The sequence below is a fragment of the Malania oleifera genome, chromosome 6 (assembly GCF_029873635.1).
Source record: "Malania oleifera isolate guangnan ecotype guangnan chromosome 6, ASM2987363v1, whole genome shotgun sequence".
Lineage (NCBI taxonomy): Eukaryota > Viridiplantae > Streptophyta > Magnoliopsida > Santalales > Ximeniaceae > Malania > Malania oleifera.
In genome coordinates, this window is record NC_080422.1 from 49,049,321 (window position 1) to 49,066,609 (window position 17,289).

Below are 17,289 nucleotides of genomic sequence, written 5' to 3' on the forward strand. Positions count from 1 at the left end.
ATGGTTTAACATAGAATTTATATCTGCTAAATTATCCATTATTATTTTTTCCAATAAAAAATTTTAGAGATAAGACATAATATACAAGAAAAGGGAAATTAAAGATCATCATATTAATTAATAGTGTAAGTTTTTGATTAAAACTTAGCTGCCTAACAATAAAAGCCTCGTTTATATAATAATGTAAATCCGTAATGATCATATTACTAATGCAACACCATTTCTTTAGATGAGAACATCTCCCCAAGAGCATCCAAGTCCTTATTGGTGTAATGCCGAGTATGATTGCCTCTTTTGCCAACACTTTTAACCATAAAAATGGTATCCTTCAGATAATTCATGCTGCCAATATAAAGCCAGAAGCATCTCCGCTGTTCAAGACCGAACCATCAACATATTATACATTTAGCTGAGTAAATTTTTTACTCTCGAATTACCATTCCAACCTGAATTTAAATTTAAACTTACGAGAAAGAAATCAAGGCAGGGCCTCCATGTAAAGCATGGGTTGCATGAATATACACTCATTTTTCATGTTAAAAGAATTGTTTACATCATAAAATTGGGATCAACCTCATGTATATATTCCTATATTGTGCATTATGAACTTCTATCATCAGTTAAAATTATCAGTACAATCATAGATCCCCATAAATCTGCATGATACAATCCTTGTGTAATTTCTTTGTTCCTTTCTCCTTTCTCCAGTCCTGCTATTTTACTGATTTGAGCTCATCGGCAGGCTCATTGCTTTTAGCTGCTTCCCGGTCCTCGCATCTTCTCGACAATATGCCTGCCCTTCTCTTCTATGTTACGCCTCTTTTCTTCAAATTTCTCCCCCATCTTCTTTCCTAAATCAAGCATCCTTGCTTTTCTACCTAATCTCTTTGGCTTTGCATCATCCTCTTCAATAGAAATAGTTGGCCCCTCGATCAAAATATCTGAACCAGATGACCGTTCACACTCTTGGCACTCCCTGCCCTGTTGGCAGGCCTCTCCAAATTCATCACTCAACAAAGGGGTTCTTAATTCTGAAGAAGACTTGCCACTCCATGTAACCGGATTGGTTAGACTTGATGAAGCTGTGGATACATTTGAGGACTCACTGACTAGTTGAACACATGGAATGTTCTTTGGCTTTTCATTCATGACTTCTGGTTGATCACGTGCAATTTTCTTTGATTTTTCACACTTGACTTCTGCTTGATCAAAGGGTGTTCCCCTACTAAATTCATTCCTTGTTGATTTTGGATCGGGTGGGTTACTAGGTACTTCATGAGTGGTTGCTTGATCAATAACAGCTTCTTGATTAACCCACATAAAAGGAGCTGCATTCCGTGCGACCCAGTCATCCTTTTCCCCCAACATCCATGGAATGCACACGCTTTCACAATTTGGAAGTACAAGTGTGTCCCGAATTGCAGCCTGTACAAGTGATAAAACAGCTCAAGCTTAGAATTCTATGCCCAACTCTAATCCTCTGCAACAGAATTTTTACTTATAGTTGCAACATACAGCAGGAACACGCAATCTCTCATGATAACAAAAAACAAGATGATTTAGACATTCTGAAGAAAACATATGTATATGAGGATGTATGCATCTGCACAAAAATTGTAACATCCTGAATGTTGCCTTTAAATATAGGTTCATTAGTGTATCAAAACAGTAATGATACTTTTCAGAGGACATTCCCTAACCTTAAACCTATTAACCAAGAATAGAGCAATGTGTCCGTTAGTAATCTTGCGCTCCCCAACAGAAGACTCCAAGCTGAACTCTATATCAGGCATGGATGTGAACCCAACCCATAACTGATCCGATGGAGGCGGCTTTATATGTAACCGCAAAGTTCCTCGAAGTGATGCTACCTTTATTGCCAAGGAGAGAGGTACCTGCAAGGATAAATGATCAAATTAAAGAACATAATTTTTGTTGATGACAACTTAACAAGCTTACAAGATTATCATGTCTACAAAAGAACACAGGAAAACAAGATAAAAATGCAGGGTGAAGAGGCCTACAGCAACAACATCAAGGAAATTCCATCATATTTCTCAATCATAAAGATTAAGTTTAAATAATAAATAATAAAAATGGAATGGAAGATATTTTGAGGAAACCCTTGGCCTTGGGGCTGGGGCAAGGGCAGAGGGAGGAGATAAAGAAATAAACCAACATATAGTTTCATTAATCAAATCTAATCTCATTCTGGTACAACACACATTATGGTCTTGAAAACTTGCTGCACAAGCAAAAACCTTCGTAAAAAAAGCTTGAAAAACACAAATCCTAACAAGAACTCGAATTTCAATAAACTATAAAAGTTTACGAGCTTGTAATAGAAAAATTACCAACCCAAGAGAGACTATTAATCAACAAAACAAAATATTATGTACAGAAAAATAAAAATAAAAACACTAAGAAAAAATTCCAGCAAATAAAACTACTTCAGTCAAACTAACCATAATCAAAGCTGAGAAATAAATTTACAAGTAAAAAGTTCCAAATTTACAAGTAAACAGTTCCAAAAATACCAAAACCATTACATGTGTAACAATTAATAATACCACAATACAAGTAACACCATATCTAAACTAAACCCGAAACTTCCCTTCCCTATCAGCATCATTCTCCCCACTAGCTAGGAAAGAAAAATTGGGCCTGGATAATGTCCTATATAAAATTGCTCAACTATCAAGCATGTAATCATTTGGTTATGATTGAAAATTATGCTTGGTGCAACTGCCTCTTCCTAAATAACTTTCTAGTCCATGAGAACAACTACAATAATTTCAATGGTAGCCTTGTGAATTGTGATGTTGAAAAAACTTCAAACTTTGAGACCAAAACGAAGATATATATATATATATATATATATATATAGAGAGAGAGAGAGAGAGAGAGAGAGAGAGAGAGAGAACAGGATTTGAGTAAAACATAAGAGGCTAAGAAAGAGAGAATTGATGAAGAAGACTACCATAAAAATAAAGAGAGGAGAGAATCGAGCTAAATAATTTTCTTGGAATTGGTTATCCCACTAACAATTAGGCCTCCCACTGTATTTATAGTACATTTACATTTCTTACACATAAAAAGTCAAAAATGTCATTTAATGCACAGCCTATCAACATCACCAAATTAACATCTGTGCTATGGGAGACAGGACATGCAGGCAGGGAAATAAGGAGCAGCAGTTGAATATGGTGGGTTTGTGTCATCGGGAAGTCCAAATGACCAAAAGGACTAAGAGAAGGTGAAGATATAGAAGAACTAGGACTTGGCAAAGACACAACCCTAAATCAGGGACTGGGATAAGATTACACAATATTCACAAGTTCTTTAGGGTTCAAAGACACAGTAGTATGGAATTGGACTCGAAGAAAGACGCATTTCAAGAGACAAAGAAATGATGCAAGGTAGGCCAGTAACCTTTATACCCTTACCAAAAACAAGAATATCTCAAGAAAACACACTTGAGAGCATCAGGATCTAATTTATCAACACCATGAGTTAGCACATTAATAAAGGGTAACCAAATTTACAAGGTACTAAAGAAAATAGATGTTCATGAGGACGAGGAATCGAATATGGTATTTTAACTCCAAGAAATGATTGAAGAAAGAGCAAGCTTAAGACATCACTCCAAACCACTTTAGGCACATTCATTTGAAGTAAGCAGGTATGAGTGACTTTGATAATATGTTGGTTATTTCTTTCAAAAACTCCAATTGTTGTTGAGCTGCTTGAGCACGAGCACAAGATGACTATTGGGTGATCCATCATTTAATCATATAAGTAGTAATATGAGTACTAAAATGTTCTTTAGCATTGTTATTACAATGACAACAAGGTGGGGTTGGCTACATGAATCTTTTTCCACCAATTTACACAATCATAGACAATTTTCTCCGACAAATTCAGCACAATTAAATCTTTTCTATCTCATTCCAAGTTATTTTAGATCTACTCCTACCTCTTCTACTACTCCTCACAATAACTAGCTCACGCCTCTTCATTGGTGCACTATTTGGCCTATGTTGCACATGCTCAAGCAATTTAAGTTACCCCTCTCTTACCTTATCTTCTACAGGAGTTATGCATAACTTAGCACGAATATGTTCATTCCTTAAAATATCTTTTAACATTATACCACTCATCCATCCTAACATTCTCATCTTGGTAACTTTTATTTTTTTGATATGTTGTTTCTTAGATGCCGAACATTTTCTAATCCATATAACAAAACTACTCTTATAGTCATCCTATAGAACTTCCCTTTTAATTTTAAGGGTATTCTACAATCACGCAACGCACCCGAAATACTTCTCCATTTTACCCAACTTGCTTTAACTCTATGTATTACATCTTCAATTTCTCATTTAGCATAATAGATCCAAGGTATCGAAATCTATTAGCGCTATTGATTTCTTGATCATCTTTTCTCCACTATTCCTACTAATATAACTCAAATTACATTTCATATATTTTGTCTTCTTTCTATTAACCCTAAAATCTCTAGATCCTAAAGCTTTTCTCCATGATTCTAACTTAGATTCTACTCCACCCCTAATTTCATCAATCAAAACATCTTTTGCAAATAACAAACACCTTGAAACCTCATTTTAGATACTCCTAATAAGTCAATCCATCACTAGGGTGAGAAGCATGGTTTTAAATAAAGGCCACAACTATTACGTAATGCTGTTACGTAACGGTTTTTTGGGTTACCGATACCGTTACGCACTGCGAAATCAGTGGGAAGAAAAATCACGGCTGTGGGGGCCGTTACAGACCGCAACCGTTATGTAAAGACTGCTACAGCCATTACGTAACCGTTACAGGACTATTACACGAAAAAATTATTTTATTTTTTACTCTTTCTTATCACTTTTTCCCTCTTTCATATATCATTCTCAAAATACCAAGTGGCAAGATGGAAAAAAGATTATAAAGAGGATGACAACAACAACAAGACCAAGCCTTAGTCCCACTAAGTGGGGTCGGCTATATGAATGACAATGATAAAAAATTTACTATTTCTTTAAATACTCACAATAGATGCATTAATTAACAATTTGAAAATACTAACTTGTTAGGAAAATATTTTATTTTGATAATATTAGTAATGTGATATTTATGTTCTATATTTTTCAACTTCAATCTTCTTTCTTTTCTAACTATTTTATATTTGTATTATTCGTATGTCTTATGTGTCTAATAGATTAATGAAGTGTATAATGTATTTTGTTTTATTAATTTATTTAACAAACATAAGAATTTATCACAGATAAGAACAATGAAAAGTATAAATACACGCACACACATAATTTTTCTATCAATGGTGGTTTAAAACAAATGTAAACTTGTTGCCCTTACCAAATAACTTACTTACTCAAACTAAAGGATCCAAAATACACTAAAACTCTTTCTAAGAAGGGCAAAAAGCTTGAAACATGCAATTACACTAATATGCACAAGGTTGTACGTGCTTCCAAAAAAATTCATGGCCGTTACACCCGCTTCCCGTTACGTAACATCTGCTACCCCCGCTTCCTGTTACACCCGTTACCGTTACATTACGCTACCCGCTACCGCGATTTAAGACCATGGTGAGAAGATAAAGGCCCAAAGCAAATCTTTGATGTACACCTATTCTAATTGGAAATTCCCTAGCCACTCCACCAGTAGTCCTAATACTTGTCATTACTTTATCTTATATATCCTCAATGACATCAGCATATCTACTACATATGCCCTTTTTTTTCTTTTTCTTTTTTTATATAACTTCCCTAGGTATCCTCTCATATATTTTCTCTAAGTCAATAAAAACCATATGCAAGTCTCTCTTCATTTTTGTAAACTTGTCCACAAATCTTCTTAAAAGATGTGTAGCTTCTATAGAAGATCTCCCCAACATAAAACCAAATTGATTTTTGAGACCCTAGTTTCTAACCTTAATCCTTGTTCCACCACATTTTCCCATAGTTTCATTATATACTCAATAAGTTTAATTCCATGATACTCATTACAATTTTGAATATCTCCTTTATTTTTGTATATAGGTATTAAAGTATTTTTCCACCATTCATCTACCATTTTCTTATTTTTTATAATTGTATTAAATAAATTCATTAACCATATAATTCTGCTATCACCTAGGCATTTCCAAACTTCAATTGGAATGTTATCACGTCCTATAACTTTTCCATTTTTCCATTTTTTTAATGCAAACTTCATTTACTAATTTTACAAACAATTCTCAATTTTTTAGTCTTTTCCTAATTTGTGAATTCTAAGTTTAAGCCTTTTACTTGATTTTCATTAAATAGCTTATTAAAGTAACTTCACTATCATTCTTTTATGTTTTCTTTCTTTTACTTAATTTTCATTACCTAACTCCTTACTCTTTTTTCCTCTCTAGTTGTAGAAGGTTTAAATGTCTCTTTCCCCTTCTTTTGTATCTAATCTAGCATATAAATTATTATGTGATCTATGTTTAGCTTCATTAACAGTCATTTTGCATCTTTTCTAGCCTCTTTATACTTTTCAAAGTTTTCCATGTTTCTAAATTTTTTCCATGTTTTATACCAAATTCTTTTTGTCTTTACATCTTTTTGAACATTTTGATCCCACCACCAACTTTCTTTACTATCCAAGAATCTTCCTCTTGATTCACCTAAAATCTATTTTTCTATCTTTTTAATAGAGCTAGCTATCCTAGTCCAAATAGTGTTTGTGTCTATGTCATCCCTTACTATCCAAGCACAATCTTTGATCATTTTATCTTTGAATTTTAACATATTTTCTCCCTTTAGGTTCCACCACCCAAAAGTACTAAAACTCTATGTTGCATGGTTAAACTCTCACCTAGGATAAATTTACAATCCTTATATGATAAACAATCTACCCTCCTAGTTAAGAAAAAACATTGACTCGTCGAAGAGAGACAAGAAGCTGGAGTCATCTTAAAAGCCAGACGCAAGCTCGGAAAGAGAAGAGAGGTTCGAAGAGGTCGTCAGAAAGAGATGCTACGTTAGAAGGGGTCAACGACTTGTCAAAAAGAGACGAAAAGCTAGAGGAGTCTTTAAAGCCAAGCGCAAGCTAGGAAAGAAACAAGAGGTCTGAAGGGGTCTTCGGAGAGAGACGAGACATCGAAACGGGTCGTCGATTCATTAGAGAGAGGCGAGAAGCTAAAGGAGTCAAAGGGAGACAAAATCTTGGAAGAAAGAAGACTTCGTCAATAAAGGGGGGGTTTTGATGCTCATCAAAGCCCTATTAGTTCTATTTATTTGTTTTCATTTTTAATATTTTAAATCAATCTGCTCCCAAAAGGCATACGCCTTCCCATCTAAGGCGTAAAAGGCGCGCTTGAGGGGTAAAAGGTGCACCTTTTGTCCTGAGGCATACGCATTCTCCCTTAAGGCATACGCATTTTAGGATTTACACCTTTCAAGTTACGCCTTAGGGCGTTTTATGCTCAAAATGCATAGACATGCCTCAAGAACGCCTTTTAAAACACTGATAAAAAATCTATGACTTTTGTTTTGTCTACTTTTGAAGGTTAATTTACAATCCTTATCCTCCATCTCATTTTATATCTCCACATCCATGTTGTTCATGTATCTTCCCATAACCATTATTATCCTTTCCAAAGTGTCTATTCAAATCAGCTCCTATGAATATTTTCTCAATCCCTAATATCCCTTATATAACACTATCTCCTGAAATTGTCTCCTAAGGTTACAAGCTAATTTGTGAAGCCTAAGCACTAATAACATATATTATCTCTTGGCCTAAGAACATCTTGTTTTTTATGAACCTATCCCCTGCTTATTTATATCTAACCTTTTAAGTCTTTGTTTATACTAATTCCTACTCCATTCTCATATTTTTCTTTTCTAGTGTACCAAAGTTTGAATCTTGATTTTTCAATTCCCCAAGAATTCTCCCCTACCTACTTTTTTTTTTTTTGGAAGGCGGATTACATTAATTTTTCTCCTAATCATTTTGTCCACTATCACCATGTTTTTACCTATAAGTGCCCCTATATTCCAAGTTGCAACCTAGTCTTGGTCTTGTACTAACATCTTCACCCGCCTACAACCAAAATGATGTGGGAATACTCACATATTTGACACCGTACCCAGGCACAAAGGTGGCACGCCGCTTCCAAGCACCTCGCACATTTTTTGTTACACCCGGCGGGTATGAATGCAACACATTGCTTGTAGGGGAAACCCCAATGAATAATCCATAAGGATTCATATCATAGAGATTTCACAAGTTTTACATTGGATGTTAGCTACCTAATGCAATCCTCCTCCTTTACCTAGTCTTGGCTCCGGCTGTGTATGAAAATATTAGGACAATATGTGCATCACAGGCACAGTTATCACAATAATAACAGGTAAATTAATTCCAGAGAATGGAACAAACCAAGTGGAGAGGTCTTCTCACTTATCCCACATAGTTTGGGGAAGAAGGGAATAGCCCTCATCCATGTTCATAAAAAACCTCTATCCCCATCTAAATCAAGTATTCAAGTTTGCTCTTGGTTTATTGAAGCTTTAAATAAATTAATAACTAAACTAAACAAGCCCAGTAACCATAAGCCTAATTTAAGCTTATTAAGTGAACCCATGAGGCATAAACAAGCCTAATTTGATCTTATTATCTAGCCTAACCAAGCCTTTAACTGAGCTACTGACAAGCTGAGCCCGTCTGTGTTCAGGCTCAGGCCTTTTATTAAACGAGCCTGAAAAGAGCGCTTGGGAATTGCTCATTTATGTACTAAACGAGCCCAAACGAGCTCTTACTAAGCCAAGCTCCCGAGCTGCACATGATCAGCTTGGTTTGTTTGTAGCCCTAGAGGACCTTATTATGCCTTCTGAAGCAAGTAACTGGTATTAATTTTCTCAAGGATAGCAATCCAAGCAAACATTTATTTTGATTTTCCCATAATTTTCATTTTTTATAGTAGCACTTCAAACCAATCTAAATTTGTTTCCTCTCACAGCTAACTCATCCCAAAACAGAATTTCCAATATGCACAAATTCCTGTTCTTCCACATAAAGAATTGAAAGAGTGGCAAAAAAACAGATTTTTTGCATTGATACAACTATACAATTTTTTTCCAATAATAAAGGCCACTCAAAAAGGACCACAAACATTAATAGATAATAATAAGCTAACACAAACCACCAACGCAGCAACCCTTAAGTCCTACTAGAGGGAGCTGACTATATGCAAGGTCTTAAATTTCAATTTCAACTAAAATTTCAAGGCTTTAAAAGTACAGAAATTTCTATGGGAATTTCATGTCAATAACAATTTCAATTTCAATTTTAAAAAAGGATGAAATTAGTAGTAAAGCCTGGAATTGTTTTATGAAATTTCAAGAACTATTAGTAGAAATGATAATGCAAGATTTAGAACTGAAAATTTTATAAATAAACAAGAACAGGTATGTGGTGTATAGGATGCAATGCCTATAATATGATACTCATTAAACATATACAGATATTTAAGACATAAATGGCCAAATAAAATGTTGTAGCTCATATCTAAGTTCATTTTTTTTTTTTTTTATTTATATATAATTTCAAAAGTCTAGAAGTTATAATTCATATCCTCTTCGTAATAATCTTTAATACATCTTTTCATTTTTATTTTCTTTTGTTTCTATATCTATTGTTGCTTGTATCTGTTTCAAAACTCTAGAACTTCATATGCAAGATTAGAAATAAAATATCATCAATAAAATACTTCTATGACATGGATGCAGTATAATAAATGTAATTAATGTAATATAAGAATCACATTGAACATATTCAATTAGTAAAAACAAAATCCATAAATTAGTCAAATGTTATTTGTCATACAAAATACAGAGAATTTTTATACACAAATGCTCAAACAAAATGTTGTAATTAGTGTCCAAGTTTTTAATTTTTCATGCAATTTCAAATGTGAAAACTTCCAATAAAATAAGAAAATAATAATTAAGAGAGATTGTTGTAATTAAGGTCTAATTTTTAATTTTTCATGCAATCTCAAATGTGAAAACTTTCAATAAAATAAAAAAATATTAATCAAGAGAGATTTCAATTTGGGTTTCAAATCTCACAGGAATTTTATTTTATAGTTAAAATTTTTCATGCTCCTCAAGTTGGCTTAGCATAAAATCTTAAGAGACAATTTTGGGAAGATATGGATAGTATTATACAAGGCATACCAGGGACTGAGAAAATATTTATAGGAGGAGATCTGAATGGACACATTGGAAGAGATAATAAAAATTATGACAGAATACATAGAGGATATGGATATGGAAACAAAAATGAGTCTGGGGAGATGATCTTAGACTTTGCTATGTCATATGATTTTAGTATAATGAATACTTACTTTAAGAAAAGAGAAGAACACTTAATAACCTTTAAAAGTGGACAAAATATAAGTCAAATAGATTTTTTTTTAACTAGGAGGGTAGATCGTTTATCATACAAGGATTGTAAAGTTATTTCAGGTGAAAGCCTAACCACACAACATAGAGTCTTAGTATAAGATATATGTATTAAAAAATGGAAGAAAAAGGATAAAATAAACCAATGTAGGAGAACTAGATAGTGGGACCTAAAAGGAGAAAATATAATAAAATTTAAAGATAAAATGATCAAACATGGGGATTGGACCTTAGAGGATGGGATAGATACAAATACTCTTTGGAATAGATTAGCTAACTCTATTAAAAAGATAGAAAAATAGATTTTAGGTGAATCAAGAGGAAGATTCTCGAATAGCAAAGAGAGTTGGTAGTGGGATAAAGATGTACAAAAAATCATAAAGACAAAAAGAATTTGGTATAAAAAGTGACAAAAATGTAGAAACAGAGATAACTTTGAAAAATATAAGGAGGCAAGAAAAGATGCAAAAAGGGCCGTTAGTGAAGTTAAATATAGATCATTTAATAGTTTGTATGATAGATTAGGCACAAAAGAAGAGGAAAGAGATATATTTAAACTTGCTAAAGCTAGAGAAAGGAAGAGCAAGGACATAGGAAATGTAAAATGTATAAAAAGTGAGGATGATATTGTCTTGGTTAAGGACAAAGATATTAAAGAAAGATGGCGAAGTTACTTTAGTAAGTTGTTTAACGAAAACCAAATAGAAGGCTTAAACTTAGAATTGTCAAATGAGGAAAAAACTAAAAATATAAGATTTATTCGCAAAATTAGAGTTAACGAAGTTAAGATTGCACTAAAAAAGATGAAAAATGGGAAAGCTATGGGACCATATAACATCCCAATTGAAGTTTGGAAATGCTTGGGTGATAACGGAATTATATGGTTAACTAATTTATTTAATACAATTGTAAAAACTAGGAAAATGCCAGATGAATGGAGGAAAAACACTTTAATACCTATATACAAAAATAAAGGAGATATTCAAAATTGTAATAACTATCGTGGAATTAAACTTATGAATCATACGATGAAACTAAGGGAAATGGTAGTTGAACAAAGATTAAGGTTAGAAATGAAGATCTCAGAAAATCAATTTGGTTTTATGCCTGGGAGATCTACCACAGAAGCTATTTATCTTTTAAGAAGATTAATAGAAAAGTTTAGGGAAAAGAAGAGGGACTTGCATATGATATTTATTGATCTTGAGAAAGCATATGATAGGATACCTAGGGAAGTTTTATGGTGAGTTTTAGAAAAAAAAGGGCGTATGTTGTAGGTATACCGATGTCATTAAGGATATGTACGATGGAGTACTGACTAGTGTAAGGACTATAGATGGAGAAACTAGAGAATTTCCAATTGTCATAGGTGTACATCAAGGATCTGCTTTGAGTCCTTATCTTTTTGCTTTAGTGATGGACCAATTGACTAAAAGTATTCAAAAGGAGGTTCCATGGTGTATGTTGTTTGCAGATAATATTGTATTAATTGACGAAACTAGAGACAAAGTAGAGGCTGAGTTGGAATTATGGAGAGAAGCTTTGGAATCTAGAAGCTTTAGGATAAGAAGAAATAAAACAAAATATATGAAATGTAATTTTAGTAATGATAGGAGGAATATTGAAGACAAAGTTAAATTTGATGATAAAGAAATAAATAGCACTTGTAGATTTCGATACCTTAGATTTGTTATGCAAGCTGAAGGAGAAATTGAAGATGATGTAATGCACAGAGTTAAAGCAGGATGGTTAAAATGGAGAAGTGCTTCAAGTGTGCTATGTGATCGTAGAATACCCTTAAAACTGAAAGAGAAGTTTTATAGGACAGCTTTAAGACCAGCTATGCTATATGGATCAAAATGTTGGGCGACGAAGAAACATAATATTCAAAAAATAAAAGTTGCCAAGATGAGAATGCTTAGATGGATGAGTGGTATAACATTGAAAGATAAATTAAGGAATGAACTTATTCGTGATAAGTTAGGTGTAACTCCCATAGAAGATAAGATAAGGGAGGGACGACTCAAATGGTATGGACACTTGCAACGTAGGCCTTATAGTGCACCTGTGAGGAAGAGTGACTTAATTATTGTGGGAGGCAGTAGAAGGGGTAGGGGTAGACTTAAAATAACTTGGGAGGAAATAGTAAGTAAGGATTTAATATCCTTGAATCTATCAAAAGAAATGGTTCATGATCGCATAAATTGACGGAAAAGGATTCATATAGCTGACCCCACTTAGTGGGACTAAGGCTTGGTTTTATTGTTGTTGTTTGTTGTTAGTTAAAATTTCAACAAAATTTTCTAAATTTCAAGATTTCAATAAATTTTGGCTGATATGTGTAAATTTTGACAGAAATTTTGTAAACTGCCATTTTGATTTCAGGGTGGTGGAAAGTGGAAATTTCGATGGAAATTTTGCCAATTTCATAAAAATTTAAGACCAAGTTCCTCATATAACCTCTAAAGTCAACCAAATCACTCTTTTATACTAGTATGTTATCTAATGCACATTGCAACTTACCAAAACTATCTTAGCCACCCTCTTCCCATATCTAATCTTGTACAAGTGCTCACCTTCCTATCAGAGATCTATCTATGTGTTACTTTTATTTTTTTAGTCATTCTACTCATCAATCTTAACATTCTCACTTTTGAAACCTTTAGTATTTGGTTATGCTGTTTCTTCCTTGCCCAACATTTTAATCCATATAATTGAGCTGGTCTAAACCATCCTATAGAACCTTCCTTCTAACTTAGAGGCTTTCTACAATCACACAACATGCCTAGTACACTTCTCAATTCCCCCAACCTGCTTTAGCTCTGTATATGATAGCTTCAATTTCTCCTCCTACTCGCACAGTAGAACCCAAGTAAAGAATGTACTATTACTAGGAATTTCTTGACCATCAATTTCAATATTTTTTCTATTATTCATCCTAGAGTTAACAAAACCCATCTCACATATTCTGTCTCACCTACTTACCATGAAACCTGTACATTCAAAAGCTTCTTTGCAATATTTTGCATGCTGCAGATGGAGTGTAATGCACATATTTTTTCAGGGAAGAAGTCAACGTATTTGCTGGTTTGGGAGAAGATACATTATTTGGCTGCTGTTTGGTGTCTTCATCATGGGAATTTAAAGAGGTAGCTTTTCAGATATTCAGCATGACTGGCGGTATTTGTTTGTTTGTTATATTGTGCTGATTTTATTTGTTCTTTTTAGTTTCCAATTTTCTCGGTTTTTGTTTGGCTTTTTCCAACCTTTGCTAAGATGTCTTATTCTCCTAGTTGTAAATTATTAATCTATGAATTTTTCTTTTTCTATTAAAAAAAAATACAAAACAAAACAAAGCAAAAGAAAAACAGCATGCACAATGAAACCTCATCTTCGATTTACCTAAGTTCATCCATAACTAAAGAAAAAAGATACAAGCAACAACAGATATAGAAACAAAGGAAAAAATGCAAAGAATTAAAGAGAAGAAGAAAAGAACATCCATTACACCACAAAGTTTTCATGCCATGCCAGGAGCCATGACATATGACATATGACATGTAGGCATTGAGTGAGATTTTGGATCTAATTAATGCAATATGTTGTAGAATGACAATAACACATAAAAACATAGAAAGCAATAAACAATAAAATATAAAAAAAAAAAATTTATTGCCACTGACAATCTCTAGAAAGACTTAGTAAGTACACTTGCAAAATCCAGAATCAAGGCTGCCACACCTATGAAAATAAATTTTCCATAGACGCCCCAATATTATAACCATGGTCTTAAATTTCCACGAAATTGTCGAAATTTCCGTTGAAATTTCCGATTTCCATCACCCTCGAAATCGAAGTGGTAGTTGATTTCTGTCTTGCATAAATTCAGCCGAAATCTCAACAAATCATCCAAAATTTATTGAAATCTCGAATTTTTAGCGAAACTTGTCAAAATTTGAAATACACAATGAAATTTCCTTGAAATTCAAATGAGGGATTTAGGAGTGAAATGAAATTTCTCTTTTAATTTATTTTATTTATTTTTATCGAAACAAATGATTATTACAAGTGCTTTTGAAATTATATGAAAAAATAAACATACAACAACATTTTATTTAACCATCCATTTCTAAATTATCATTATTTGTATAATAAATTATATTTAAACAATTTATGAATTTCATTTGTATTAACTAATTCACTAAATATGTTTCATGTACATTATCTTACAAATATGTTTGACGCACATATTATATTACAACTTCTCCACATTATACACAACATAGATGTATTTACTTGTAATATATTAGTCCTAAAACTTACATTATTATGTCTATTAATTATTTCTAAAGCTTCATAAAAGAATTCCATGTTTTACTAATGATTTCCATTATTTTTTCAAATCGAAATCGAAATTGACATCAAAATTGAAATTTCCGTTGAAATATCCGTACTTTTGGAGCTTCAAAATTTGAATCAAAATCGAAATTTAAGACCTTGATTATAACTTATACAAGTGCAGTTAATCGCATGCAATAAACTCTAACATCCAAACTAATGGGAACAAAAGGAGTTAGGACCAATTTGGTTGTTGAAAAGAGTTCTAATTTTCTATTTCCAATTTTCCAAAGAATTTTACAAAAATGTCACCTTGTTTTCCAGTTTCCCAACATTTATATTAGAAACTTTGAAAAACAAAAGCCAATTAGCATCATGATACTTCTTCTTGCACATTCAAAGGAAAACTAATGATTAAGTTTGTATTCAAATTAGAAATTCTTCTGTACATACCAAAATTAGGGAGGGAGGGGGAAAGGGACCACCTTAAGCTTGGTAAAGAAATTTTTTGTGTTTATGCATGTGTGTAGACATGTGCATGTAAATGCAAACACTGACGAAAGTAAACACCTTAATTATATTGAGGTGTATTCACAAACCTGGGAAACTTGCTTTGCGATGGAATTTAGAATTGACTTCCACCGAGATCCATGGGTTGATGGCAAGGTGCTCTTGGAGCTTCTAATCCCATCTGCAACAAGAAAGTCCACATTAAATAACTTCGGCTTATGTCCAAAACTAACGAGAGGAAGCTGCATAATTTCTTCCCACTGTTAGGGAGCAGCAAAGCAAGTAAAAAATAAGCACCACAGTTTTAAAGAAACCAGAAAAAAATCTTGCTGCTAAACCAACATAGCATGCTTAAACACTTCGCACTACAAGTATCTAAAGTTTCAGAAAAGATAAACAACATTCATGAGGCAAAGATATCTAAGTCTTAATTAGTATAAGAGCATGTGTATTGTGACAACATGACAAATTGAATAGGGACATGTAGATGTATCTAGCATACAACCACCACCAAGCCTTGACTCCCGCTAGGTGTCATCAGCTATGAGAATCCTCTTCCACCACTGCACATAATCTAGGGCAATATCTGCCAAAAGTTAGAGGGTAGTCAAATCTTAACTATCTCGGTCCAAGTTATTCTGAGTGTACCCCATCATCCCAGTACCTTTAACATCAAGTTGTATCCTTACTATTCTTATTACCATTTATCCAAATATATATGTAATAAATTTATCCACCACACATGGAGTAAGTCGCAATTTATCCAATAACAGTTGTTAGGAAACCAAAATTTCATGTTTACTGATCAGAAAGAAGACAAAAATGGAATAGGCAGTTTTCTTAGATAACAGAGAATAGCATAACATATTCTGTAAAAACCAAAATGGTTGGGACAAGGCTTTGCTGGGTCAACTAGAGCTGCTTCACCTCCGCACAGGCAAAACATTCAGCCATTTAAGTCTCTCAGTTAGATGCATCAGTACATAACTATGTTCACAACACAATAATACATATAAAGAATGAATATTGTGAATCATTTAATTGAACGAAAATACCCTTACTTTGTTATAAATAATGTGAAAATCCTTGTTTTTTGTACAGCATGATCCACTCCAAGAGAATAAAACAATTTAATCCTAAACAATCTCTTACTATTCTATAACCTTATCTCTTGCTAATTTAATTCCTTGTAAAAATGCAATCTACCAGAAAGTACTTTATCTCTTCTTTGAAGCAAATCATTATTATTGATCCTATTAAGGATTGTAGTCAAAATGAAAGCCTTTACTTTAAAGGGTGCCTTAGCTTTCCAAAAACCAAACAAAAAAAAAACAGAAATGCAAGAGTAAAGGAGAAGCATTAGGAAGATGAGTCAAATCAGATTTAAAAAAAAAATGAATTCTAAGAGAAATCCTGTGAACATCCAAAGGCTGACTCCTATCCCTCCTCAAAGACAAACCCACAGAACCCAACACATTCTATAGAAGGAGGTAGATGATACTTCTCCCTCCCACATAAAATCCTCATAAATGAAAAAATCCACAACTCCACGCTCCTACGTGTCAAAAAGAAATCAAGAATTGAAGAATTATGAGACAAATGACAACGATGGGGAAAAGAATGAAGGAGCATCTCCAACCCAATAATTGTATGTTGGACATAATTCAATCAAACTCAACGCGTCCAATTTACAAGCATCTGGACTCGTAACAATTTAGAAGAACGATGTTGCTGCAATATATGAATACAATTCCACAGTTGATTAGCCATATGCTGTCATGTTTAAACACATGGTTGATACATCAACCACCAACTTTAGTGATGTTGATAGGCTGTATGAAGAATTCTTTGCCTTCTCTTGTATGGAAAAGTGAAGAATTTATTGAAGAGAGAAAAGTATAATTTAGAGAACAAGATATCATCCAAAAAAGAAAAAAAAAATAAAGTAGATTTTAATTCAATAAAATAGGTAAAT

The 17,289-nt window shown here is 33.2% G+C and overlaps 1 protein-coding gene across 1 annotated transcript in view; it reads right to left on the reverse strand.

Moving 5' to 3' along the window:
• Positions 1-508: 508 nt before the first annotated feature.
• LOC131158270 (uncharacterized) overlaps positions 509-17,289 on the reverse strand; it is a 50,735-nt gene continuing 33,954 nt past the window's right edge. Inside the window, exons 5-7 of the mRNA XM_058113013.1 lie at positions 15,404-15,495; positions 1,701-1,895; positions 509-1,425 (exon numbers count right to left, since the gene is read on the reverse strand). Coding sequence (XP_057968996.1) covers positions 754-1,425; positions 1,701-1,895; positions 15,404-15,495 — 959 coding nt within the window. The 3' untranslated portion in view covers positions 509-753. The remainder of the gene's footprint in view (positions 1,426-1,700; positions 1,896-15,403; positions 15,496-17,289) is intronic.